We start from the raw sequence: 26,073 nt of genomic DNA, 5'->3' as shown, positions 1-26,073 counted from the left end.
TCTGCATATGACCTCCTTAAAAAGTCAGGCACAGATGCACAGGTAGAGATCAAAGTTAATCATATGGTGCTGTTTTCAGTTTGCAATGGACCGAAGGCTGCCGCTAAATTGATAGTTTGGGTGCATGCAGGGCAGGTCCAAGGCATTTTTCTGCCCTAGGCGAAGGACACAACTGGCTCCCTACCCCATTCCACATAGAAGAGTCACCGTCAACAGTGGGGATGGGATTGCATCCTCCATTGCAACTGGGGCTGCAGGGTAGTTTAGCAGGGCCAATGCACACATGTAACACACATAGCTCTGTCTTCCAGCAGAGTGGAATGGCTAGGATGCTTCAGAAGAACAGCCAGGGAGCCCCAACTGCTGCCCTCCCAGCAGCTACTGCTTGAAGCGGTTGCCTCATTTTGCCCAATGGCAGGGCCGGCCCTGCAGATATGTCTGGTGCAGATGCTGGAATTGTAAATGGTCGTTTAACAAAGGAAAATCACACACCACAGGAGTGAATTGGCATCTCCACCAGTAACATACATAGTATTCATGGTTGGTGGTGCAAGCAGTGGCACTTACCTGACCTGTTACTTACGTCGCTTTGAATTACCGGGAGAGAAGCGAGGAGGATTGAGATGGTGACCAGTTTGGGGCAGTGCAAACACACCGGCAGAATGGTTGGATTTGCTCTGCCAGTGCATCTCCACTGTGCTGCCTTGCCTCTCCCTCTTGCTCCTGGTAATTTACCGCAACTCTGCCTAAGTGTTGCCACCCTGCCCTGCTGACAGCCACTCATACATTTTGTTAACAGTTTGTAAGTAAGTCGGAATATAAATCTTTTCATGTAATAAGTGGCTGTGGGGTTGCTCATGTCAGAAAGGCCGTAGCTCAGTGTTAGAGCATCTGACTTGCAAGTAGAAGGTCCCAATCCCTGGCATTTCCAGTAGGTTTGGAACAGACTCCTGTCTGAAAACCTGGAGAGCCGCTGCCAATCAGTGTAGATAGTACTAAGTTAGATGCACCAAAGTTCTGACTCGGTGTAAGGCAACTTCCCATGTTCCTATTTCCTGTAATTGGATAGAATTAAAGTGGTTCAAAGCAGACCAGAAATTATTGTGTCATTCAGGCCGGGACACATCAGTGCTCAGGAGAACATACCTGCAATGCATGGCTGAAATATGAAAATATGAAATAATAATCTTTGCTCATGTGCAGAGTACACCACGCCAGATTAACCATAATAAACTTCTTGTGTCTCAGATGACAGAGAATTATCGCCCAGGTGTGGAGAAGGATCTGGATACAGACAGGCATAGAGTCCAAACTTTACATTTTAAAAATTTACTGAAAAATCACAAAAAAGCAAGCAAGAAATAATAGCAGGATTTTCCTCCATTTCTCATTCAATAAATTTTGAACTTAAGTTAGGGGAGAGACTTGCTGGGAGTGGATCCACACACACTTTTTTTAAATACTCTGGAGTCCAAGGGGTATGTTCTGGTGAGAGGGCCAGAGAGGGCCACATTTGATATTGATGATTTCCATATCTGAAGCTGTCATCATGAACCAAACATCATCTGACATCCACTTCAAAATTCCAATCATTTGATGGAGGCCACTCAACACAGCTAGGGCCAAGTCACCAGAGGAAAAGTCACTGAGTTATGGGATGCTGTGCAACACACATGCATGCCTGAATTGGCTGTGTTGTGCTGTCACTCAGCACAGGTTACTCATTAATTGCACCGTAATTAATGCTTCATTCTTTCTTCCCCACTTGCTTTGATGAGGAATGCAATTAGTGCCAACATCCAAAGTGCCAAGATTGACCCAGCAACCAGTGAAATGAGCAAGGAAGTACTTAGTCTAGAGCTCGGTTCCAGAAGGAATCCAGAACTAGATAGACATAAACCATTCACACTTTCTCTGCTGTCATGGGCCCTACCACAGCGCAAGATTCTCTGTGAACAAAAGAATCGTGGTTTTTTAAAAAAGAATCGTGTGTGTTTTTTTAAAAAAAACCCGGCAGATGCTTGGCATATAGTACTTTCTTTATCTCATTCATTTACATCAAGGAGGGACGTGGGTGGCACTGTGGGTTAAACCACAGAGCCTAGTACTTGCCGATCAGAAGGTCGGCGGTTCGAATCTCCATGATGGGGTGAGCTCCCGTTGCTTGGTCCCTGCTCCTGCCAACCTAGCAGTTTGAAAGCACCTCAAAGTGCAAGTAGATAAATAGGTACCGCTTTGGTGGGTAGGTAAACGGCGTTTCCGTGCGCTGCTCTGGTTCGCCAGAAGCGGCTTAGTCATGGTGGAATGACCCGGAAGCTGTATGCCGGCTCCCTCAGCCAATAAAGCGAGATGAGTGCCGCAATCCCAGAGTCGGCCACGACTGTACCTAATGGTCAGGGGTCCCTTTCCCTTTACCTTTCCCAACCTTCTGAGTTCATCAACCCCTTAATGAGCTGATAAATTTGTTGTTGACCCCAACCCAAATTCTTAGGAATGAAAAGCCAAGAAGTATCACTATCTAATCTACATTGATTAATCACCAACCATCATAAGCAGGAATCATAGTATAGAACAAATAAGCAAAGCAGTTGTATTGTGGAACCATCCTATTAAATACAGGCAGTTCTCATTGGCGGGAGAGGTACACTCTGTACATGCCTATGCTCTTTATTCATGACAAAACATTTTGGCACCTGAGGTGAACCACAGAATTGCACCTTCCTCTCACCAGGGAAGAAAGGGTGGGGAAAGATCTACGTCAGGAACGAGGGAGGGCTAAAAATATACATTAGGATCTGCTGCCTGAGGCAGTCACCTTACCAGACCTTATGGTTGGGCCGGGCCTGTTCCTGAGATACATAGTTCCTAATTAAATTATTCACACTATACATCATAAACATTTTCCCCATTTTGACCCCCTTGCAACCTCTAGGTCTTTCTTCACCCCTGCGCAGCTCTGTTGACCACAGGGGGCCAAGCCTGACCACTTTGAAATGCCGATTTAGAGCACTTGACCCCACTTTTCAGCCCAAAAGCCTCATGGTAAGGCTTACAAGCAATGAATTAAATTAGGGCGTGTTAAATTTATCAACTTTTGAATTCCGAACAGGCCGGATGCTGAAAAGTTGTAATATGGCTTGGGAATTCAAAATATATTCTGGTTAAACTAATATACTGTGGTTTTGCTTTGTAAGTAAAATTGCACAGAAATCATTAAAATAATTGCCAGTTTTGCAGTTATGATGATGATGTAGCATTACCTGACATTTTCAGAAGGTAAAATTACAATCCTTTGGTTTCCCAAAAGCAGTTTATGTGCTTCTTCATCAGATGTAGACTCACCAAGCTAAATGTTGTCCGGTCACACAAATAATAGCAATTTGAATTCTTCTCCTGCAAGAACTTATAAACAATATAGTCTCTGCCTGCACACACACCGCACAAAAGGAAAAGCGGATCGGGAGGACTGCAAGGGGGTGGGGTGCAAAGTCAACTCTAGTTTACCCTTCACAGTTACAATTCCCTGCAACCCTTAACGAACTACAATGCCCAGAATTCTTTGAGGGTGAGAATGTGCTCTGATTGTGCCTTAACAGTATAGAAAGCAATCTCAAGCACAAGAAGCTTGTGTGAAGCAAGCTGGTGTAAGTTAAACCTGCGTAAAGTTACGCCAGATTCAGCAGCAAGGTGGCTGTGGTTGCTCTGCCCAAGTCTGGCAGATGGAAAACAAGCCTTTAAAACAGTGTTCTTAGGTTGCCAGGCCATGTGAGCATGCTGAATGGTTTTAGGATCCAGCTTAAATCCCTGCTTTCTGGTTCTGCCCCTCTGAATGTTCCTTTTTGGGGGACTTACACCGGCCTTGGCTCAGCCAGGCTTCCTGAGCCCCAGGTGAACAAGCTACGCAGATGTGTTGTTGTTGTTGTTGTTTAGTCATTTAGTCGTGTCCGACTCTTTGTGACCCCATGGACCAGAGCACACCAGGCACTCCTGTCTTCCACTGCCTCCCGCAGTTTGGTCAAACTCATGTTTGTAGATTCCAGAACACTGTCCAACCATCTCGTCCTCTGTCGTCCCCTTCTCCTTGTGCCCTCCATCTTTCCCAACATCAGGGTCTTTTCCAGGGAGTCTTCTCTTCTCATGAGGTGGCCAAAGTACTGGAACCTCAGCTTCAGGATCTGTCCTTCCAGTGAGCACTCAGGGCTGATTTCCTTAAGAATAGATAAGTTTGATCTTCTTGCAGTCCATGGGACTCTCAAGAGTCTCCTCCAGCACCATAATTCAAAAGCATCAATTCTTCGGCAATCAGCCTTCTTTATGGTCCACCATAAAGATACGCTGATGTATCTTTAGCTTAACCAGGGTTCGGGATTCAACGCCAGCTGAACCAGGGGTGAGTGGACTGAGCCAGAGACCCACCACATACTAAGCAGCTCATCCCAGCACAACTTGCGATAGGATTTGCACACACACACACACACACACACACCAATCCTGGGAACTGTAGTTTGTTAAGGGTGCTGGGAATTGTAGCTCCGGTGAGGGGGAAACTACAGTTCACATTTTCTGTGAGATGGGTGGGAGATGCGCTTTAAATGTATGCTGCATACACAGCATTTTGATGTTTATAATGGATAGGGCGCAGAGTGAAATAAAAAATAAACAATCCCAGCCCTAATACTGGGGGATTACTTGCAGCCCAGTAATATATTGCATGCTTTGCAAGCAGAAGGTTCCACGTTCTAGCCACCTCTAGATTGAACTGGGAGAGATCCCTGTCTGAAACCTTGGAGAGGTGCTGTCTGTCAGTGTAGACTAGGGGTCAGCAACCTTTTTCAGCCATGGGCGGTCCACCGTCCCTCAGACCATGTGGTGGGCTGGACTCTATATATGGGGGGGGGGATGAACGACTTCCTATGCCGCACAAATAACCCTGAGATGCATTTTAAATAAAAAGGACACATTCTACTCATGTAAAAACAGGCCGATTCCCAGACCGTCCCTGGGCCGGATTGAGAAGGCGACTGGGCTGCATCCGGCCCACGGGCCTTAGGTTGCCTACCCCTGGTGTAGACAATACAAAGCTTGATGGACTTAGACAGCTACCTCGGTTTAAGGCAGCTTCCTTAGTAGAATCCTTTTCCTCCGCCGCCCCAAGCAGCTGATTTCAGGTTTCATGCAAGAGCAGCAAACTGCTACTTATTTACTTTATTATAATTATTGTACTTTTATAACCTGGACAAGGGAAAAGGCTCCTGGCTGTGCTCCTAGCTGCACTCCCTCGGGTGCCAAAGCACCTTCTCCAGCCTTGGGCCACCTTGACTTTGATGAAGGAGCTGGGCATTTTGAGGCTCAGCCACTGCGCGCAAAACCCGCGCGCTGCTGCTGCTGCGTAAAAACCCCTCCCTGTGACCCGCTGGCTGGAGAAGGGCGTCGCAAGCGCGCCATGATCGGCTTAGCCGGAGCCACTGACCCGCTGCAGCCTCGTCTCTCTTTCCCCCTAAGTGGGTGACAGGCAGGCCGGGCTGGCAGGGTGCTGCATGGGGGCGCGGGGAGGAGATTGTGGCCGAGCCACCCGAAAGGCGTGCTGCTGGGGATCCCCACTGCAATGCGGTCCTCTCTCCACCCATCCTATCTCTTCCTCTCCCTCCGCCTGACACCAGCCGTGGCCCGGAGCCAAAAAAAAGGAGGAAGATAGCCTGGCGCTGATCTAGTGACGTAAGGGAGGCAATAACTCGGGCTATTTCTTCCTCCCCTTCCTTCCTCCCTCTTCCCGATCGGCGGCCTGCATGCCTCTGAGCGCGTGCAGAGCGCCCATTTTCGCTTTTGCGGCGTGTGTCACCACGTGTTGGCGCTGCGCGCGGAAAGCCTCCTCGCGCCTGCCTGCGGTTTCGGGTTTCACTTCCCTCCTTTAAAGGCTGCGCCGCGCGCCCAGGCGCGCACACACCCGCACCCGCACCCGCGCGCCTCTGTCGCAGCAGCGTCTGGTCTCGCCCTTTCCCCCCCGAAGAGCCAAGCGGATCGCATCCTCTCCTCGCCCGGGAGAAACTTCAGGCAATCCTCGTTGCTGCGCACTGAAGATGCGGAGCTCGCTGCCTCTGCTGGCGGCCGTGGCGCTGGCCTTGGCCGGCTGGGCGCAGGGCGAGGTGGTGGCCGCGAAGGGAGGAGAAGAAGCCGCGGGCTTCGGGGACTGCGACGTCTTCTTCTACCAGCGGACGCCCCCCGAGGGGCTCCCGGGGCAGCCCGGGGATCAGCACGTGAAGATCTGCCAGAAATACAACCAAGAGCCGCGCTTCGCCACCCTCTACAGCACGCGGGACAGGATCCCCCTTTACGCGGCTTTTCTGTACACGGGAGGCGGCCAGAGCGGGGAAGAGAGATGGCTGGTGGAGCCGCAGGTGAGGAGGGAAGGGGCGGGTGGTATTACTGATGATGATGATTTCTTGTCAATATGTTGTGAATCGCCCAGTGATCTTTGGATGAAGGCCGATACACACATTTTATTTATTATATATATATACACACAACACACAATATCTGTCCTTCTCCAGCAGTTCCAAGGCTGGGTTACAAGCTAAAATTCATGTTTCAAAACAGTTAAAATAGATTATAGGAACATTGTAAGCTGGCAAGTTTTCTGTTTTTTTATTCTGCGATATTATGTTGTGAACTGCCCTGAGATCTACATGTATAGGGCAGTATACAAATTTAATAAATAGATTAAGTGGGGGGGAGGGGGAGTGGATTTTGCAAAGCACCAGGTCAGGGCAGCTTGCTGTGAAACGGTTTGCCGCCATCGTTGTTACTTAAGGAAAGCTATGGGCTTTGGAACTCACTGCCACAAGAGGAGATGGCTTTTTTTCTTCCTGGAAGAAAGGGATTAGGCATCAGAACAGAGCCTGGTACTTGAATGAGGCCAGTGGCCTGCCTGGTCCAGCGCCCTGGTCTTGACAGGTGCCTGCGGGAAGTCTGTAAGCAGAGGCGGATGCTGCTGGACAGCCCTGCTGTTGGAAATGAGAGAGGATTGGCTGTTGCCTCCCTGCTTTGCTCTTTGCCACTGTGGGAAGGAGGACGCAGGAGGGGATCACCCTGCAGGGGTGCACTTAGGTCATTGGAGGTTAGGCATTTAATGGCCTTGGAGAGCTCCCCTCCTTCGCACTTCAGAAGGCAACAGCCATTGCTTCAAAATGTGGTAAGCCAGCAAGCCGGCCCCCTCCCTTTTGATTATTCTGCTGGCTGAGACTCCAGACTTCTAGTGCGGCCCCGTTGTGCTTGGTTTGCATGCGGAAGACGTATCTTCAGATGTGATCTCCGAGCCTTCTTCCGTATTCTAGGGCACCTTGGAGACCAGCCAGGGAGCTATAACCAATCCTGGCTTTTTTTTTAGCCTGTGTTATCTTTCTGATGGAAGTGTTTGCTGCATTCTGGAGTGACGGCTTGTCTCTTCTCTCTCCCCCACCTGTCTACTCCGACTGTCAATTCCAGCAGCAGTAAGGTTCTTTTCCTCCCCTTGCGCATCGAGCGCATATCCGAAAGCACATTACTTTGTGCTGCGAGATTCAGAGCACAATGATGTCAGGGGGAGGATTTGTCACATGGGGTGGCGGCGGCTCCATGTGTCTTTTTCGTTGGCCCTCTCCGCATTTAGCACATATTCATGGCAATCCCATTTTAAACTCTCAAGAACCCTGAGAGTTTGGTTGGGTTGAGAGGCAGCGTCACCCAAAAGCCACCCGTTGCGCATCGTGAGTGGGGATTTGAACGCAGGGCTCCCAGTTCATCATTCATGCTGGCACTCTCTTCCATCTTAAAGTGGACCCATGCTTCTGACAGCGATCCATCGTGCGACTTGCCAAGGATTGCACCCATGTTACACACCCATGTAGGGGCCTCTTGAATGTGCACTCAGGGATGCTGAGAGTTGCCAGGAGGGAGCCAGCCTATTCCTCTCACAGAGCTACAGTTCCCTGAAAAGAGGGATTGATTGTTAAACCGCTCTGGGGATCATAGCTCTGTCAGGGAGATCAAGGCTGAGACTGGCAAAGCCATGCTTGGGCCAGGTGGATGAATGGGAAAGAGAAGCCTTGGGGTGTTATTTGAGATTCCCCAAGGAAGGGAAATTAAAAAAAAAACACCCCACTGCAAAAGCTTGGGAGCTATAGCTCCTACTTTACAGATGACAGTTTTCAGTTTGAAAGGCTGTTGGCTCCAATCCTGGCTTAAGGATAAAGAGCCCCAAGAAGGGAGAACAAGGCTGCAGAGAATCCTGGGAATTGGCCTACTAGGAGTTATAGCTCTGTGAGGAGTAAGCTACAGTTCTCAGAATTCTTTGCCAGGGGTGATGGCATATGAACTTCGTATCTATGGTGTGTAGGCTGCCTAGAAAAGGCCGCAAAGTTGCCCGTCAGCCGTGAGCACCTAGAGAACAGATTGAGCAGCTGCACACAGGTCAGTCTTCCTCGCTGTGGAGCAATGCCAATTTCTGTTTAATCTGAAGCAATTGCTTCTAAATTTGCATCTGTTCATGTAAATTGGCAGATGCAAACTTGTGCCTTCTTTTTAATTATGATGTTGCATTTCCTCCCTTTGGGAAGTACAGTAGTACCTCGGGTTACATATGCTTCAGGTTATATACGCTTCAGGTTACAGACTCCACTAACCCAGAAATAGTGCTTCAGGTTAAGAACTTTGCTTCAAGATGAGAACAGAAATCGTGCTCCGGCGGCGCAGCAGCAGCAGGAGGCCCCATTAGCTAAAGTGGTGCTTCAGGTTAAGAATAGTTTCAGGTTAAGTATGGACTTCCGGAACGAATTAAGTACTTAACCCGAGGTACAACTGTAGCTACCTCAGGAAGGAAATTAGAAAGTGTACTGATAGAGTCTCTTAGCAGGCAGGAGGAGCAGAACATTGGCTTCATCATACATACATACACACACACACACACAACCAGATGTGGGGGACCTTTGGCCTTCCAGATGTTGTTGGACTACAACTCCCATCTGCCCCAAGCAGCAAGAGCAGTGGTCCAGAAGTCATAGTCCCATAACACACCTGGGTGAACACAGCTTCTTTCTCCCTGATATGTATAATTAACAAAACCCCAAGAAACCAGGTGAGGGTTGTTAGGGATGATCTCCACCTTCCCCTCACATCTGGCAGGGTTGTCAACGTTTCTTTCCTCATCCAGCAAGACTCCTGCACCTGCAACACCTGTATGGCAGGCAACAAAGAACTATCGAAAAGTAGAGGCATTGTCACATGGCTGCACACCTATGCAGGAGGGAAATAATAGTTCAGCTCAGTTTCCTCCTTTTGGGTCACGTCCACAGGCAGAAGAAACCTCGGCACTCCTAGCTAAACCAGAGGTGGGAGCCCCTCCGAGATGTTGTTAGACTACAACTCCCATCATCCCCAGCAGCCAGCATGGCCATCAATCGGGATGGTGGGAGTTGTGGTCCAGTGACACCTGCAGTCATTCTTTGGGGGAAGCTATGGTTGCTTAAGGGGACGCTGGTGGCGCTGTGGTGTAAACCACTGAACCTTGGACTTGCTGATCAGAAGGTCAGCTGTTTAAATCCCCGCGACAGGGTGAGCTCCCGTTGCTCGGTCCCAGCTCCTGCCAGCCTAGCAGTTCGAAAGCACATCAAAGTGCAAGTAGATAAATAGGTACCACCCCGGCGGAAATGTAAATGGCATTTCCGTGCGCTGCTCTGGTTTCACCAGAAGCGGCTTAGTCATGCTGGCCACATGACCTGGAAAAACCATCTGTGGACAAACGTCGGCTCCCTTGGCCAGTAAAGCAAGATGAGCACTGGAACCCCAGAGTCGTTCACGACTGGACTTAACTGTCAGGGGTCCTTTACCTTTTTTATGGTTGCTTAAAGTGGTATAACACTGCTTTAAATGTATACAGTGGTACCTTCAGTTGCGTACAGGATCCGTTCTGGAGCTCCGGTCAGATCCTGAGGCTTCCGTAACTGGAAGGACCTCTTCTGCGCATGCGCACGGTAGAGCGCTGCTGCGCATGCGCGTGGGGCGAAACACTCCTGGGTTTACCGCTTTCGCAACCCGAAGGTTACATTATGTAAGCCGAGGTGCTACTGTACTGCGGACGGAGCCAAGTGCCCTAAAGTTCGAGTAGCCAATCTGCAGCAAGGGGCCCAGAGGTGACAGAGGCTGCAGAAGTTTGTGGCGCGAAAGTAGGCGGAACCACAGGCCAGCTGTGGCGCAGAGCCAGCTGCCTCTCCAGAGCTGTGCTTGCTGCTGTTGCCTGTTCCCAGGCTCAGTGGAGGAGAGGTTAAAACCGCAGAAGCCACTGAGATGGGTGGGGCTGTTCTTGCAGCGTGCACTGCAGCGACTTGGGCATGCTTGCTGAGAAGAATGCACATGGGTAGTTGTCAAGACTTCCTGTGCTTTGAGAAAACCATTGGATGCAGGAACACAGGAGGAAGGCTCATAGCTTAGTGGTAGAGAAACATGCTTTGCATGCAGGTTCAATCCCTGGAATCTCCAGATAGCAGCTTGGTGGCCGTTGCAAAACTTTGCGGGAGCGAATCCGCTAATTTTAACTCTACGTTGCATGAAAAACTGCTTTCTTTTGTCTCCCCTGAATCTTCGAACATTCGTCTTCATGGCCCCGAGTTTTAGTGTTATGAAGGAGATCCACCGACTTTTTCCCCATCCTCATCCATCATGCCTTTGCCCCTTTACTTGGCTCCTCCCCCAAACTAAAAATACTGCAACCTTTCCTCCTTGGGGAGCTGCTCCAACCCCTTGACCGTTTTGGTTGCCCTCTTCTGAACCTTTCCCAATATCCCTTTTGAGGACAAAATAGGGGTGTGCGCAGTTTGTCCTTCTGGGAAAGAACGTCTGTCGTCGCTGGTTTTCTTGGAGGACCTCCGGCCATGACTGTGGTTCCCATAGGAAGGAGTCGGAGGCTGTCTCCCGAGGGAGCCAAGATTGGTGCCAACCTCTGCCCTGACCTCCGCGGTACACAAATAGTCTTCTCCAAACAGACAGAGGCTTGACTCCAAAAATGAATAGGGAAGGGAAAAGGCAAGAGGGGTGGGCGGTCGCCAGCTATTCTTTGCACACAAACGCATCCCATTGTCATGGCCCCCCTGCTCATCGGCAAGAGAGCCGTCTGCAGAAGCTTCAAGAGGGGCATTGTCTGGGGAGGCCATTAGCCTGTTTGGCAGCGATGCTTTTAGGCATGCGCCTTGCCAGCTGATGCTCTGCAAGGATCGCCCTTTCAGCACAGGGCACTTCCTGCTAGCCCCAAGGGGGGAGAAGGGCTTGTTACCACTCTAATCTTAGGAGCTGTAAAGGGAAGCATCAGCAACATTCAGAGACAGATACTGCTTTCCTCTTGGGGCCTTGAGGAAGCAAACCCCCCGAGATACAAAACTGGCACGCCAGCCACAGAGCCTTTCTCCCCCACTGATGTCACTGTCAGCCTGGCTCTCTTAGGGTTGTCAGCTGTGGGCCAATTATCTCACCACAGGAGGGAAGAGGCTTTTTAGCTTGGAGCTGGTGCAGCAAAACTGGGCAGGGAGAAGTTTCTCCTCCCTAAAACTTGGGGGCATCCAGCAAAAACTGACTCTGTTGGAAGATTCGGGACAGGCGCCAGAAAATGCTGCTCCATACAGTGCGCCGTTGAATGGTGGAGTTTTCTCTCGCAGGAGGCAGCAAAATTGGATGGCTTTGGGGGGGGGAAGGATTAGATCGGGGTTTCCCAAACTTGGGTCTGCAGCTGGTTTTTTTTGGACTACAACTCCCATCATCCCTAGCTAGCAGGACTTTTGGTGAGGGATGATGGGAATTGTAGTCCCCATACAACTAGGGAAACCCTGGATTAGATAATGGAGATTTAGGCTATCAACAGTTACTATATGGCTGTGTTCTTTCTACACTGCCAGAGGTGGCATGTCTTTGAACACCGGTTGCTGGCAGTCCCAGCTAGGAAAGACTTTTGTTGCACCCAGGTTCTCTTTGGGGAATTCCCAGAGACATCAGGATGCTGGACTCGATGGGCTTTTGACCTGAACCAGCAGCGCTCTTCTCATGTTCTTAAGAGGCAATCTCCACTTCCTCAGTCCTTTGGGGAGTGGTAGAGGAATGTGCAGAGAGCTTTCAGCCAGCTAGCCCAGGGGGTAAGGTGTGTCTGGCAAGGTTGCCAGAAAACAATACAGTATTTTGAAATAAGAAACGTTGGCTGTGGTGCAGGGCACAGCTGAAACCCAAGGTTGCGGGGAGGGTGTGTTTGCAGAAGAGATTGGTTGCTCTTTTCTTCAGTTCCTGAACTTGCATTCTTTTGCATTTTCTGCTTCAGGCTGGGAGAGAGCAGATTGCTGCAAGCCGCCTGTCAAACTGGATGGCAGTGCACGCAACACCCGTCGCTTGATAACTGCAGTGTCAGATGGGTGGCTTGCATGTCTAAAAGCTGTGGACAGTGCTTTCTTACTCTCCCCTGAAAGCTGGTGCTTCTCAGTGGAGGCAGATCACACATTCAGCGGTCAGTGGAGCATTTGAGGGTAGGGTGGGAACTGGCTCCAAGCATGGAGCAATTAAGCGCAAGGAAACATAGGCACATCTGAAACAGGCCTGAGTGGGCATTCACATTCCAAGTTGAGAAGACTTCCCCACACTGAAAAGTGTCGCCAATCATTCGTGATGCGGTTGTCGTCATGGTGGTGCGGCTAGGGATGGGCGAATGTGCCAATCTCACTTTGTCATTTTAGTATTTTAAATTTTATACGTTTTAAGGTACGGTTGTAAAACTTTACTAGTAGTTTCCTCTTTTGCAAGCCGCTTTGAGGTTTTCCGCAACCAAGCGGTGTATACATTTTATGAAATAAATAAATGGAAATTCAAAAATGGCAAAGCCATTTCCCCTAATATAACATTTTTGGGGGTATGTTTTCATGTGTTTATACGCACATTTTACCTTTGTGTGTGCCTCTCATTGCTTACCTAGAGAACTGCACAGCAAATTTGGGGAAACGTGAAATTTGGAGGTCGGCTGTGCTTTCTTGGTCCGTGCATTATTCTGAAAAGTGCAAATTTAGATATTTTAAACACATGTGCATCAGATCCCACCCCTAGCTGCCTGGTACTGGTCTGATCTGATCAGGGAGGATACGAAGGAGTGCCGTGGGATGTGTTCTGGACCCGTTCTACCTGAGGAACTGCATGACAATGCCGGGTGCAGAAGTAGCCCCAGAGCTGGGGCGAGTGACATGGTCAGGCCATCTGCTCTGTGAGAGTGCAGAGGCTTTAATTGCCGGGGACCCGCATCAGATTACAGGCAAGGGGGCAAAGCACATGCTCTACCCCAGCCCTTGAAATACCAAATAGCCTTTTCTAAATACCAGCGAGAGTAATGGACATAAATTTTTAATAGCTGTGTGTTCAAGACGGAAAGGGCAGGAAGCTGCAGACAAAAGGACAACATCTGCTAGCGCAACAGCAGTGGCACAAGATAAGATGTCCTTGCTTATGCTCCTGTTCGGCTACCCACGTCCATATGTGCACACATTGTTGCTAAAGAATGTTTTTATCCAGGGTCGTGGGCAATAGCTTAGCTCTCTGTGTGTTCTGTACAGCGGTACCTCGGGTTAAGAACTTAATTCGTTCTGGAGGTCCCTTCTTAACCTGAAACTGTTAACCTGAGGTACCACTTTAGCTAATGGGGCCTCCTGCTGCCGCCGCCGCACGATTTCTGTTCTCATCCTGAGGTAAAGTTCTTAACCTGAGGTACAATTTCTGGGTTAGCGGAGTCTGTAACCTGAAGTGTCTGTAACCTGAAGAGTCTGTAACCCGAGGTACTACTGTATTAGGCTGTTTCATAGAGGATAAGACTAGAAACCACTGTGATAGCTAAGCCGAGCCTCCCTGCAGAGGTGCAGTTACCTGAGAATATCAGGTGCTAGGAACGAATTGAGAGGCAGTGGCGTTCACTACCTCATGCCTTCTTTGTGGCCTTCCTGGGTGCTTCTGCCTCCGCGGACAGAACCAGAAACAGAATTTGGAGCTGGAAGGAAATTTGGTCTGATCCAGGCTCATCTCATGTTCTTACCTTTCTTCCCCTATCACTGTAGTCTGTGCCTATGCACGACTGGGCCGCTTTTCTTCTCTCTCAGGTTCTTTCAGCACCAGCAGGCATGGGTTCAGCAGGTAAAGTTTTCCCCTGTATCAGGATGATGTGCTGGGGAAAAGGCTTAACGTGTGGAATGTCTGCCATGCATGCAGCTATTTAAGCTTCAGGAATTCAGCTTGGGTTGAGAGGGGTTAGTTCTGTGTTTTGTCAACTCCTCCCTCATCCCAGCCTCTGAGTACATTGCCTCTTCCCTTTGGAATCCTAAATATTCCTCTACTTATTCTAATAAAGGACATTGAATTTCCTCCTACTCTTCAGCACCTAACTTCCCATTCCCCTCTGACTGACCAGGAGATTCTCTTTTTCCAGCTGCTTAACCCATTTCACCACCTCCAACCATCTCCGGTGAAGCCGCAGTGTCTCCAAACTATGATTTTGGTCAGTCTTCCCTAACCAGTTGTCCTCTAGGTGTCTAGGACTGCAACTCCCATCAGCCCTGGTGTGTTGGCAGGGGCTGATGGGAATTGTAGTCTGAAAAACCAGGAGAGCGACAAGTTGGGGAAGGCTGATTTTGGTGACGTCGCTTCCCAAGTGTCCCAGTGGACAAAGCACTGGATTTGGAGAAAAGACTCTGGTTAAACTTCCGACTTCAGCGTTTGGCTGCAGATAACCCTTTCTTTCCTCAGCTTCACATCTCTAAAGAGGGGATAACGCTTACCTGCATTTCTGGCAGGGGGCTGAGATAAAGTTGGCAGCAATATACAGTATCAGTAGTAAATAGCAATTGCTGTCCCATTTTCCTTGTTCCAAGTATTTAGTTACATGAAGAAAACTTTGGATCACTTATCCGAAACCTAATACATAGGCTGCAGTTTGAGAATAATCCCAGGCTGCTGTTTGGCTGATGAAAGTGAATGAGTATAAAACTAGCAAACAGTGGACACAGGTACACAGCCCCTCCCCTCCCAATACAGTGGGAGAAAATGGTGGTAGCCAAGGCATTGGATTCCATTTTGGCGGCGAGAATGCGTATTTCTTTCTTAAGATAATTTCTACCCTACACTTCTGTTCCAGTAGCAATATTCAGGGCCAAATGTAGCCCTCTCAAAGAGACCCCCTATTCCCCTCACAGAGCTACAATTCCTAGAGTTCCCTGGGAAGGAGAGCTTGATTGTTAAACCGCTCTGACTGTTGTAGCTCTGTGCGGGAAATAGGTATTTCCGGAAAACCTTTAGCACCCTTAACGAACTGCACTTCCCATGATCCTCTGCGGGAACCAGTGACTGCTTAAAGTGGTATGACGCTGCTTTAAATGTTTAGTGCACAGGGGGCCTAAAATAACGGTAGTGAGGTCTTCCCAGGTCTCCTTCCCTCCAATTTTGGCAAGTAGCTGCAGGCTGAGTCCAAAAGGCACATGAGGCCCCCTCTTTGCTGAAGTGAAGGAGGTCTGGATCTAGTCAGGGCCTGGATGAGTGCCCACTTGGGAACCACAGGGCTCATTGGTGGGAAAACCAAGTGTGATATCATTAGTAATTAGTAAAACAGAAAGGCTCATCCAACTCCAGTTTGGGCTAGTAGCCATGGCTGGCGGGGCTGTGCGTGCTTTTGCATGGGTGGTGGTGGTGCTGAGAAGCATTCTCCCCTTGCAGCAAGCTGGTACCCATCATTATCAAGCTTAGTGCCGTCCTCTTTACAGGAGCTGGAGAAAGAGAGGAGGGATGTAGGTGAGGACCGGGTGGTTGCTAGGCAACCACAGCACAGCTAACCAGTTGTTAAGCAACTACAGCAATCGGGAGCCATCCTTCACAGCATAAACAGCTCCTGCTCCCTCATTAGGAAGAGAAGAAGGGAAGAACATTGTCCAGATGCTTCTGTAATTGCAGGCAACACAGCGGAAGGGGATGCTTCCGCCTGTTAAATATGAGAGGAGCTAACCTGATTAGCAGCAGACAGGGCTTGGTTTTTGAGCTAGGAATCGGCACTGGAGACAAGGAACAGCCATGCGCTCTCCTGGAATACGTAAAGCAGTAAGAGAGACTGGAGGAGTGGATGAAGCAGATAGAGAGATGGTTTTTCTCCCTAATACTAGAACTTGGGGACACCCAATGAAGTTGAGTATTGGGTGGTTCAGGAGGGCAGGCAAAAGGAGGTACCTCTTTTGAGGAGCACGTAGATAAACTACAGAATTCACTACAAGATGACCCAGTGGCCACCAACAACCCCTCAGCACCAGCCAGCATGGGCAATGGCCGGGGTGATGGAATTTGAAGTCGGAAACATCTGTTTTTTTTTTTTTATATAATTTTTATTAGGTTTATAATATACAAAATTCAAATTCCAAATACATGTTTCCATAAATCTAGTGGACTCCCCCCATCTTCCGGACACTGCATTCTCTGTAAAACCAAAACCTCAGCAATTTGTTGACTTATTTTAAACATAATAATATATCTTCCATTTTATCGTGATATCTGGTCTCTAAACATTTCAATCCGAATCCATTAATTTTTAGTTTCAACACAATAAAATTATTTCATTACACCACTTCTGTCTTGTTGTGCCTTATTTACCAATTCAAAGATTTACCGATACTGAAGCTATAATTTCCTAGAGAGAAGCATTTTTTAACATTCATACAACTTATAATGCTTTTTCAAATAGTCCTTAAATTTTTCCCAAACTTCCTCCGTTTCTTCTTCTCCCGAGTCTCGAATTCTGCCAGTCATTTCAGCCAGTTCCATATAATCCATCAGCTGCGTCTGCCATTCTTCCAGTGTGGGTAGATTTTGTGTCTTCCAGTGCTTTGCCATCAAGATCCTTGCTGCTGTAGTAGCGTACATAAAGAAAGTTCTATCTTTCTTAGCCACCCTCTGGTCTACCATGCCCAGGAGGAAGGCCTCCGGTTTCTTGGGTAAGGTGAGTCTAAGCACCTTTTTTAGTTCATTATGTATCATCTCCCAGAAGGCCTTCACCTTCGGGCAGGTCCACCAGAGGTGTAGAAATGTCCCTTCCTCCTCTTTACATTTCCAACATTTATTATCAGACAGGTGATATATCTTTGCAAGCTTGACTGGGGTCATGTACCACCGGTATGTCATTTTCATAATATTTTCCTTCAAGGCACTACATGCCGTGAATTTCATTCCGGTGTTCCATAACCTTTCCCAGTCTTCAAACATAATGTTGTGCCCCAAGTCCTGCGCCCACTTTATCATGGAGGATTTAACAATCTCATCCTGTGTATTCCATTTAAGCAGCAAGTTGTACATTCTTGAAATTAACTTAGATTTTGGCTCAAGCAACTCTGTCTCTAGTTTCGATTTTTCCTCCTGGAAACCCACTTTTTTGTCCGCTTTAAAAACTTCCTGGATTTGAGCATAATGCAACCAATCTCGCACCTTGTTTTTTAACTTTTCCATACTCTGCAACCTCCATTTATCTCCAATTTTTTTCAATTATTTCCCAATATTTAGGCCAATGGGCCTCCATATTGAGTCTTTTACGTGCTTTGGCCTCCATCGGTGAGAGCCACCTCGGAGTTTTACTCTCCAATAAGTCTTTATATTTTGACCAGACCATAAAAATTGCCCTTCTGACAATATGGTTTTTGAACGATTTATGAACTTTAACCTTGTCGTACCACAAATATGCATGCCACCCAAAAGCATTATCAAATCCCTCCAGGTCGAGGACATCGGTGTTCTCCAACAAAATCCAATCCTTCAACCAGCAGAGGGCTGCAGATTCATAATATAACTTCAAGTCCGGCAGGGCAAACCCCCCTCTTTCTTTCGCATCTGTTAGTATTTTAAACTTTATTCGGGGCTTTTTGCCCTGCCAGACAAATTTAGATATATCCCTCTGCCATTTTCCAAAACATTCCACCTTATCCACGATCTGGAGGGCCTGAAACAAAAATAGCATTTTCGGCAAAACATTCATCTTTATAGCAGCTATTCTGCCCAACAAGGAAAGTTTCAGTCTTGACCATGTTTCCAAGTCTCTTTTGATCTCTGACCAACATTTCTCATAATTGTCCTTAAACAAATTCAAATTTTTGGAGGTCAGGTGCACCCCTAAGTACTTTACTTTTTTAACCACATTTAGTTCTGTTTCTTTTCTGAACTCCTCTATTTCAGTAGTTGTCAAGTTTTTTGCTAAAACTTTAGTTTTTTGTTTATTCAGCTTGAATCCCGCCACCCGACCAAAGTCAGAAATTAATTCTAACGCTCTTTTAGTACTAGAGGCTGGCTCCTGTAATGTTAATACCAAGTCATCTGCAAAAGCTTTCAGTTTATATTGTTTCTCTCCGACCACAATTCCCTGTGTCAACCGGTCATTTCTAATCATGTTCAATAGCACCTCCAGGACTGAAATAAACAACAGAGGAGATAGAGGGCACCCCTGTCGTGTCCCTTTTTCAATTTTGAACTCCTCTGTCACCACGTTGTTTACTATCAATTTAGCTTTTTGTTCTGAATAAATTGCTTCTATTCCATTTTCAAACCCCCGCCCTACTCCCATCCTTTCCAAATTTTTCTTCATAAACATCCAAGAAATGTTGTCAAAGGCTTTCTCCGCATCAATAAAGATCAACACCGCTCTTGTATTTGAGTTAATCTGTAAAAATTCCAAAATGTCAATGATGTTTCTTGTGTTGTCAAATAAATGTCTGCCAGGGAGAAAGCCTGCTTGGTCCTTATGAATCACTTCATTTAATACTTTCTTAAACCTGCTTGCCAGAATGTCTGCAAAGATTTTGTAATCCACATTTAGGAGTGAGATAGGACGGTAGTTTTTGAGTTGAGTTTTTTCAGTTTCTGATTTTGGTATCAACGTGATGAAAGCTTCTTTCCACGTTTCCGGTGCCTTCCTCCCCTCCATAATCTGGTTACAAACTTCCAACAATGGTTGTATCAATGAATCCTTCAATGCCTTATAATATTTGGAAGTAAGTCCATCAGGTCCCGGAGACTTGCCCAGTTGGAGGTTCTGAATGGCGCATTCAATTTCTTGGATTGTAATATTACAGTTCAGGGTTGCTCTCATTTCCTGGGGTATTTTTTGTAATCCATTAGTTGTGACAAATTGGTCCACCTCCGAGCCTTTTTGTGGCCTTTGTGAATAAAGTTCTTTGAAATATCTCTGGAAACACTTTCTAATTTCCTCGGGTTTCTGAACCATTCTCCCTTCAATCTCTAGATTTGTAACTGTATTAAGCTTTTGTCTCTTTTTCAACTGCCAAGCCAACAACTTCCCGCACTTATTAGCAGATTCAAAGGATCTTTGTTTCATTTGTTTAATTTTCCATTCCACCTCTTGATTTATCAGTTTCGAATATTGTGCCTGGAAAAACTTCACTTCTCTCAATACTTCCTTTGATTTAGGCCTGGATCTCAGTTTTTTCTCTCCTTCTCTTATTTTCTCCAAAATCTTCTCCTTCTTTTCATTCCAGAGCCTTTTTTTAATCGTGTTCTGCTGTATTAGAAACCCTCTCATAACTGCTTTACTTGCGTCCCAGATTGTTCTTTTTTCCACATTTGTCTTTAAGTTTATTTCAAAATAGTCCTTTAAAACTTTTTGGGCCTTCTTAACAATCTCCTGATCTCTTAACAAAGCGTCATTCATTCTCCATCTGAAAGATCCGGTTGTATTTAATCTCAATTCCATTCTCAAAGCGTTGTGGTCGGAGCAGGTTTTTGGGCAGATTTCCACTTTTCTGGTCTTAGGTGCCAGCCCTCTAGTTATCCATATTTGGTCGATTCGCGTCCATGTCATGTGGGCCTCAGAAAAGAAAGTTCCTTCCTTCCCTAGAGGGTTCTTGATCCTCCATATGTCAATCAAATCCAAATTGTCAGTCATTTCGAAAAAGGTTTTTGGTAGTCTGCCGTCTTTCGTTATATTAGCACTTTGCGACTTATCCATATTCACTGAGGCGACTCCGTTCATATCTCCCAACATGATAATGTTGTTGTAATCCAAATAGTCCAGCATAGTCTCATGCAGCTTCTTGAAAAATTCCGATTTTCCATCATTTGGGGCGTATATTCCTAGAATTAAAAACTTTTCTCCTTGTGTCTGAATTTCAATTGCCAAAATTCTACCCTGTTCATCTTTAAATACGAATTTTGGTGACAAGTTCTCCTTTGCATATATCACCACTCCTCTTTTCTTAACTTTGTCCGATGAGATAAATTCTTGGCCTAGCCTTTTGTTAATTAACACTTTTCTGTGGAGTCTTGTCACATGTGTTTCTTGCAGGCAAATAATGTCCAATTGTTCTTTTTTCAAAATATGAAATACTTTTCTCCGTTTTTCTGGAGAATTCCCGCCATTTATGTTCCAACTAAGAAGCTGTAGAGACATCCTGGTCTACTTCTTAAGTATCACAGTTGGGTATCTAATTTGTCCTCCGTTCCCGAAGGCTGTGGTGCCGGTCCGCCTCCAGATGGTACGGGTCTTGGTGGTGATCCCGGTGGTGGAGGCCAAGAATCTACAGCTCTCTTTTGGAGGTCCTCCTCGTTGTCGTGTAGGAACTTCTGGTGGTCCTCTGGTGTTTTAATTCTTACCTTCTTTCCTTTATAGGTGAATGATAAACCTTGAGGAAATTCCCACCTGTAAGGGATTGCGTTGTACCTTAACAATTTAGCCAAGTCTGTATATGAAGCTCTAAGGTCCAACAGATATTTAGGAATGTCTCTATAAATTTCTGCCCTTTTGCCTTCAACTTCCAGAGATTTTTTAAAATGTTGGCCTAGTATCTTGTCTCTTTCCTCTCTTGTTCTCAAACAAACCAAACAGTCTCTGGACTTGTCTTTTTTAACCGATCTTCCCAATCTGAAGGCCGTCACAATTTTGAAGTCTTTATCTTCCTCAACCCCCCAAAATTTAGAAAACAACTGTGTCAAAAATTCCTCTAGGTTGCCCTGCTCCAGCTCTGGGACGGCCCTCAGCCTAAGATTACATTCCTTACTTTTCAGTTCCACCATTGACAGGTAGGCTTGCTGTTCTCCTACCTGTCTTTTCAGAGGTCTTACTTCCCCTTTGATCTCCTCCACCTTTTTGCACGCTTGCTCAGCTTTTTGATTGGCTTCCGCAGCTAGTTTGTAGTTCTCCGCCGTAGCTCCTTGCAATTTCTCAATAGCCTGAGTATGCTGGGAAACCTGATCTGTTAACTTACTGATAGTAGATGTAGCTCTGTCAATTTTAGATGACTGATCGTCCACCTTCTTATTCAAAAGTGCCAGTTGTTCCAAAATTTGTTTCAAGACTGGATCAGTTCCTCCAGTTGCCATATCTTCTGTTGCAAGCGTTTCAACTTCTTCCTCCTGCGCCGTCAGCACAGTTGGTACCGAGGATCTGCGTTGATGAGTCAACATTGTTTGAACAAGCTGCCCAGCTCTCTTATCTTTTTTCTTTTCTTTAGCTTCCTCAGCCAAGGCTTCCTTAGCTTTAGATGCTCTTGTTTTCCCTGGGCCACTCATTCCCCAGCTGCCTCTGTTCAAGGTCAAATAGTCTTTCAATCCATGAGAAAGGCAAGTCCAGAATGTAAACAATTAAACCACAAAAAATCCCAATAAGGTACAGTTCCCAGACCTCTATGCCTCCGCAAATCCACTAGGGGGGGTTTTCAAAAGAAAGAAAGTTTCTTTTCCACCATCAAAGTTCCTATTTCAACTTTTATAGTCCCCAAGTTCGAAAAGGAGGCTTTCAGATAGTTCTGTTTCAAAATAGTGCCACAAGGTAGCAGAAAGGTTCCAATATCAGTATTAAAGCGATAGTGTATCCATCAATGCAACAATTTGTACTTAAGAAAAAGTTTCAGCAGCCTGACAGTACTCCTTTGCAACACTGGCAGTCCGATAGCTCGGTTATCCCTTCAATTCCACGTCACTTCACAATAGGAGGAAGATTCCTTAGCGCAGTAAACCAAAAGATTTAATCCTTCAATCTTTTTGATTTCTAAAAGAACACAGTCTGTTAATGCCCCTTCATACTAATTTCAAAGTCTCTTTTGAGCGCTTCAGCCCACATCGGGTTCTTTGCTTTGCTCTGATTAGCAGGACCGGGAGACGGACTTCCTGTTACTCGCCTCCCGTTTTCAGCCGAATTAAATAAATTTGAGTCAATCTTTAGTACCCCTTACTCACGGGTAAATTGCAGCCAATTCCGATGATTTTCAAGAAGAAAGGTCGACGCTCATCAGCAACAGCAGCGCGGCTTCACTTCCGCGAAAAGAGCGATGAACTCACAGCGCCGCTCCCCCTTTCACGTTCCGGAGCCTCTTACGAGGTCCCTTCCTCGTTTCTGGGGGGGCTTCTGGCACCCGCCGAGTCCCACGGCCGCAGGCTCGCTCTGCCTACGGTTTGTCTTAATGGGTCTCCGCTTTGCCGCAGCGGACGACCCTTTTTCGCGGAGCCCCTCTTCACACGGTAAAGAGGACCGCCATTGCCGTTTTGCGCCGCCTCCGGAAGTGAAGTCGGAAACATCTGGAAGGTCAGAAGTTACCCCATCCCATCCTCATCCTAGAGACTCAACAACTCCCAGCCAGCCAGCCAAAGATCTGGAGTTCAGGACAAGTATCGCTTACAGGATGGCTGGAGCCCCAGTCCTTGTCTGCTTAGAAATTACACAGTAGCACCAGAAGGACTATGACAGCCTTGCAAATAAGCCCACAGACATTACTAGCCTGCTTCTTCTTTTTACCAGCCAACTAAGAAGCTACTAGTTTGCATCTTTGGTTGTAACAGAAAGAGGTCCTCTCCTCCATAGTCCTCATGAGAATTCGGGCTACTTGCAGGGTAGTTAAAAAAGGAAAATTGGCTTCTACCAACCAAACTGGAGGGATGGGTGGAATGATTTGTCTCTCCTCTGCCAGCCTGTTTGGCTTCCATGGTGGCCACAGAGGAAAGGGCTCTTCTACCTTCAAGGCTTGCATGGAAGCCAGGTGGAGTAGTAAATAAGAGAGAGGGTGAGAGATGGACCCATACTTCCTCTACCAAACCACTCACTCACCTGTATGGAATTCCTGATTGCCCCTGGGTACCAAGTGAGCTATGAAGTACAAGGGTAGATGATGCACATTCCAGGAATGGCTCTAAGGATGGAGGCTGATTGGCCATGATTCACATTGACTCCCTGACATTCCACTCATTTCTATGCGCAATTGAGTTGTTCCAAAAGCTGGTTCTGATGTAATCTCTGCATCACACACACATCAAGCTGTTTACAGTGTCATTTGGAAAAGGTCATTCCTAGCGGTCACTCTGCTACTAGAGACCTCTGGAACAGGCACATTCCTTTAGGTGACTCAGGAGAAATGCGTCCTCAACCTATGTAATAATCTGAACCTGGCAAAAAGCTGTGTAATGTAAGAGGCGTGTCCACCTGTTCAAAATTCTACATTGCTTGTGGCAAAGGCACTGATTGGCCAAGTTGGCATGGAATGCTGCTTACGGATATTCCAACTACTCAATGAAATGAGATTGTTAGGATGTTTGTAGATCAGCTTCTGTAAGGGAAGGGAGAACTGCCAGTTTGGCTGGAATTGTAATAACTTTGTTATTGTAATAACCTTGCAAGAGGTGTGGCTTTGCGGGACAATCTAGGAATAGAGATGCAAAGGACCAGGAAGACCTGAAGGAAAAGTGAGGAATAGGTCTCATATTAAAAGGTAGCAGCGTTACTGGGGATACTGTTGACTGTATCAACGTAGAGGTTTTATTAATAAATGTTGAGTACAACAGTAAGTGTATCTCTGTAATTTGGAGACAGCAGTAATTACCAGTGTGTCTTTTAAATATGATGGGTTGTATCTAATGCTAGTCCTATTCAGTAAACCCACTGAAGTAAACATACATTAATTTCAATGGGTCTACTCTGAGTAGCAATTAGTTGAAAGCAATCCAGGGCATGGACGTAGCCAGGATTTATGTTAGGGGAGCAGAACTGAGCTATCTGTGACGCGTTTGTCAGCTAAGTATTTTATTTATTTACTTGATGTAACCATTAAGTTACATTGCATGAATTGCAAATTTTTCAATGTCAGGTTTTGACGTTAATACTTTTTTTTTTACAAATTTAAAATCCAAGACTTCAGAAATACCACAAACACTGAACTCCACCTGAATCCCTGTCTATGGTTTTGTGTTCAATTAGAGAAATGGCTGGCAAGTTTTAAATCACAAACTTTCCTTGTTCTTGTTTAAAGGCTTGAGACAAAATGTAATTTTTTAAATTAGACAAGTCTTAAGATTTCTAGAATCTGGATTGCCCAGGAAATTGCACACAGGGCCCGAGAAATTTAATGAGTGACCTTTTTTCTAAAATCCAATTATTTCTCTTGTTCACATTTCAGATCGATGATCACGAAAATGGCCTGGAAGGAATGATGCCGGAAGTTGAGGTCACAGGTTCAGTGGACAACTTGGGGTCCAAGCAGGCCCTCACAGCAGACTATGTGGACTCTGGCTACGAGAGGGGGCAACTAAACCCTAGTTCTCTTCATAATGGCGACCATGAGATAGCCACCTACACACTGACCAATGCGGTGCCGTTGACCCCACCTCTCCATGAAATATGGCACTGGGAGATTGAGAGCCTGGTAGGCCAAGCCTTGGCTCCACACTGTGACAATGGGAAGGGTCTCTATCTTGTTTCTGGAGCAATTCCTTCCACCCTCAAAGTGAAGGACAAAGTCTCTGTCCCCGAGTCTCTCTGGCTGGCCGCCTGCTGTGATGATGGTTCCAAGACCTGGTCTTTGGGATTTATTAAGCAGGCAACTGCTGAGAATCGCCTAGAAGACCTCACTGTGGAAGCCCTTGAGAAGAAGCTCCACGCAGGAGCTCAACTGTTTAAGAACCACTGCGGCCAAGACAGACACGACCCCAAGAAACTGGAGGAGGTCCACCATGCCGTGAAACACATCCGAGCTAAGGAACCGGTGCCACAAGCGAAGAAGTCCACCACAGGCCAGCACACACAGCCAAAGGAGGAGAGTGGCTTTCTGAAGAAGTTGTTTTATTTCATCGTTACACCTATCTTCAAACTGCTGAAATTGGTCGTCTACCTGGTTGGCTATATTGTGAAATACACCTTCTCTCTCCTGTGGCGCCTCATCCAGACAATCGTCGGAGGGGTGTTCACCTTCATCAAAGGAATTGCCACAGCGCTGCTGAATGTCTTTGTTGATGTGGCTCGCGTTGGCGTCAACATCCTGAACGGAATTGCCAAAAACATCTACAGCGTCCTGATGGTTACCTACAAGATTCTCAGCATCCCTGTGAATGTGATACTAGACATCGTGTCCTTCCCTTTCTACACCTTGGGTGCCATCCCTACAGTCCTCCGAGATATCGCCTCAGGTATTGGTGGATTATTCTTACTGGCAATTGATGCCACGACAAGCATTGTGAAGGGCCTAAATTACATCGTTTCGCATTTAGCCAAAAGGTTCCTTCCTAAGATTTACGATGCCTGAAAAGCGGTGTGAGAAAGCGAATGGCTATGAAGAACTCTGGGGAAAGAAACCCAAAGCAATACTTTCCGATATGTTGCTAATCTCCTGCTGTTCCTATAAAGTATTTATTTGTGATGACATTAACAGTAATGAACCAATGTTCTGGTAACATGGGTGAGCTTCATGTCCCCTTCCCCTCCCGAAGGGGCATTTTATGGCAAAATTAAATGTTCACTTATTGTAAAATGTTGCACTTTGGGTGGCTGGTTGACCTTTCCGTCTCATGTCAAGTCTTTTGAGAACCAGGAAAACTTCTGAACAGGAGAGAAACCTTCATCCTCTCTACTAGAATATATGAAAATGGTGGATACAGAATCCTCTGCAGTGACTGAACCTGCCAAAATACTTCTCTTTGTAGTAAGTTTGCAGCATAAGCAGAGAACCTTACTGGGGGGGAAGGGTTTTTAGAGATTTTGAAGAAATCATTTTCCCAAGTCAAGAATTATCCATGGAGAGGAAA

The 26,073-nt window shown here is 46.6% G+C and overlaps 1 protein-coding gene across 1 annotated transcript; it reads left to right on the top strand.

Annotated features, from left to right (window-relative positions):
* Positions 1-5,531: 5,531 nt before the first annotated feature.
* ENDOD1 (endonuclease domain containing 1) lies at positions 5,532-25,799 on the top strand. Its single transcript, XM_081909960.1, has 2 exons — positions 5,532-6,395; positions 24,453-25,799. Exons 1-2 carry the CDS (start codon positions 6,078-6,080, stop codon positions 25,572-25,574), a joined length of 1,440 nt encoding a protein of 479 aa, XP_081766086.1. The 5' UTR covers positions 5,532-6,077; the 3' UTR covers positions 25,575-25,799.
* The last annotated feature ends 274 nt before the right edge of the window (positions 25,800-26,073 follow it).

This window comes from Podarcis melisellensis, assembly GCF_964234715.1.
Source record: "Podarcis melisellensis genome assembly, chromosome: 4".
Lineage (NCBI taxonomy): Eukaryota > Metazoa > Chordata > Lepidosauria > Squamata > Lacertidae > Podarcis > Podarcis melisellensis.
Note: the sequence above shows the minus strand (reverse complement) of the source record. Positions and strands in the feature narration are given on the sequence as shown.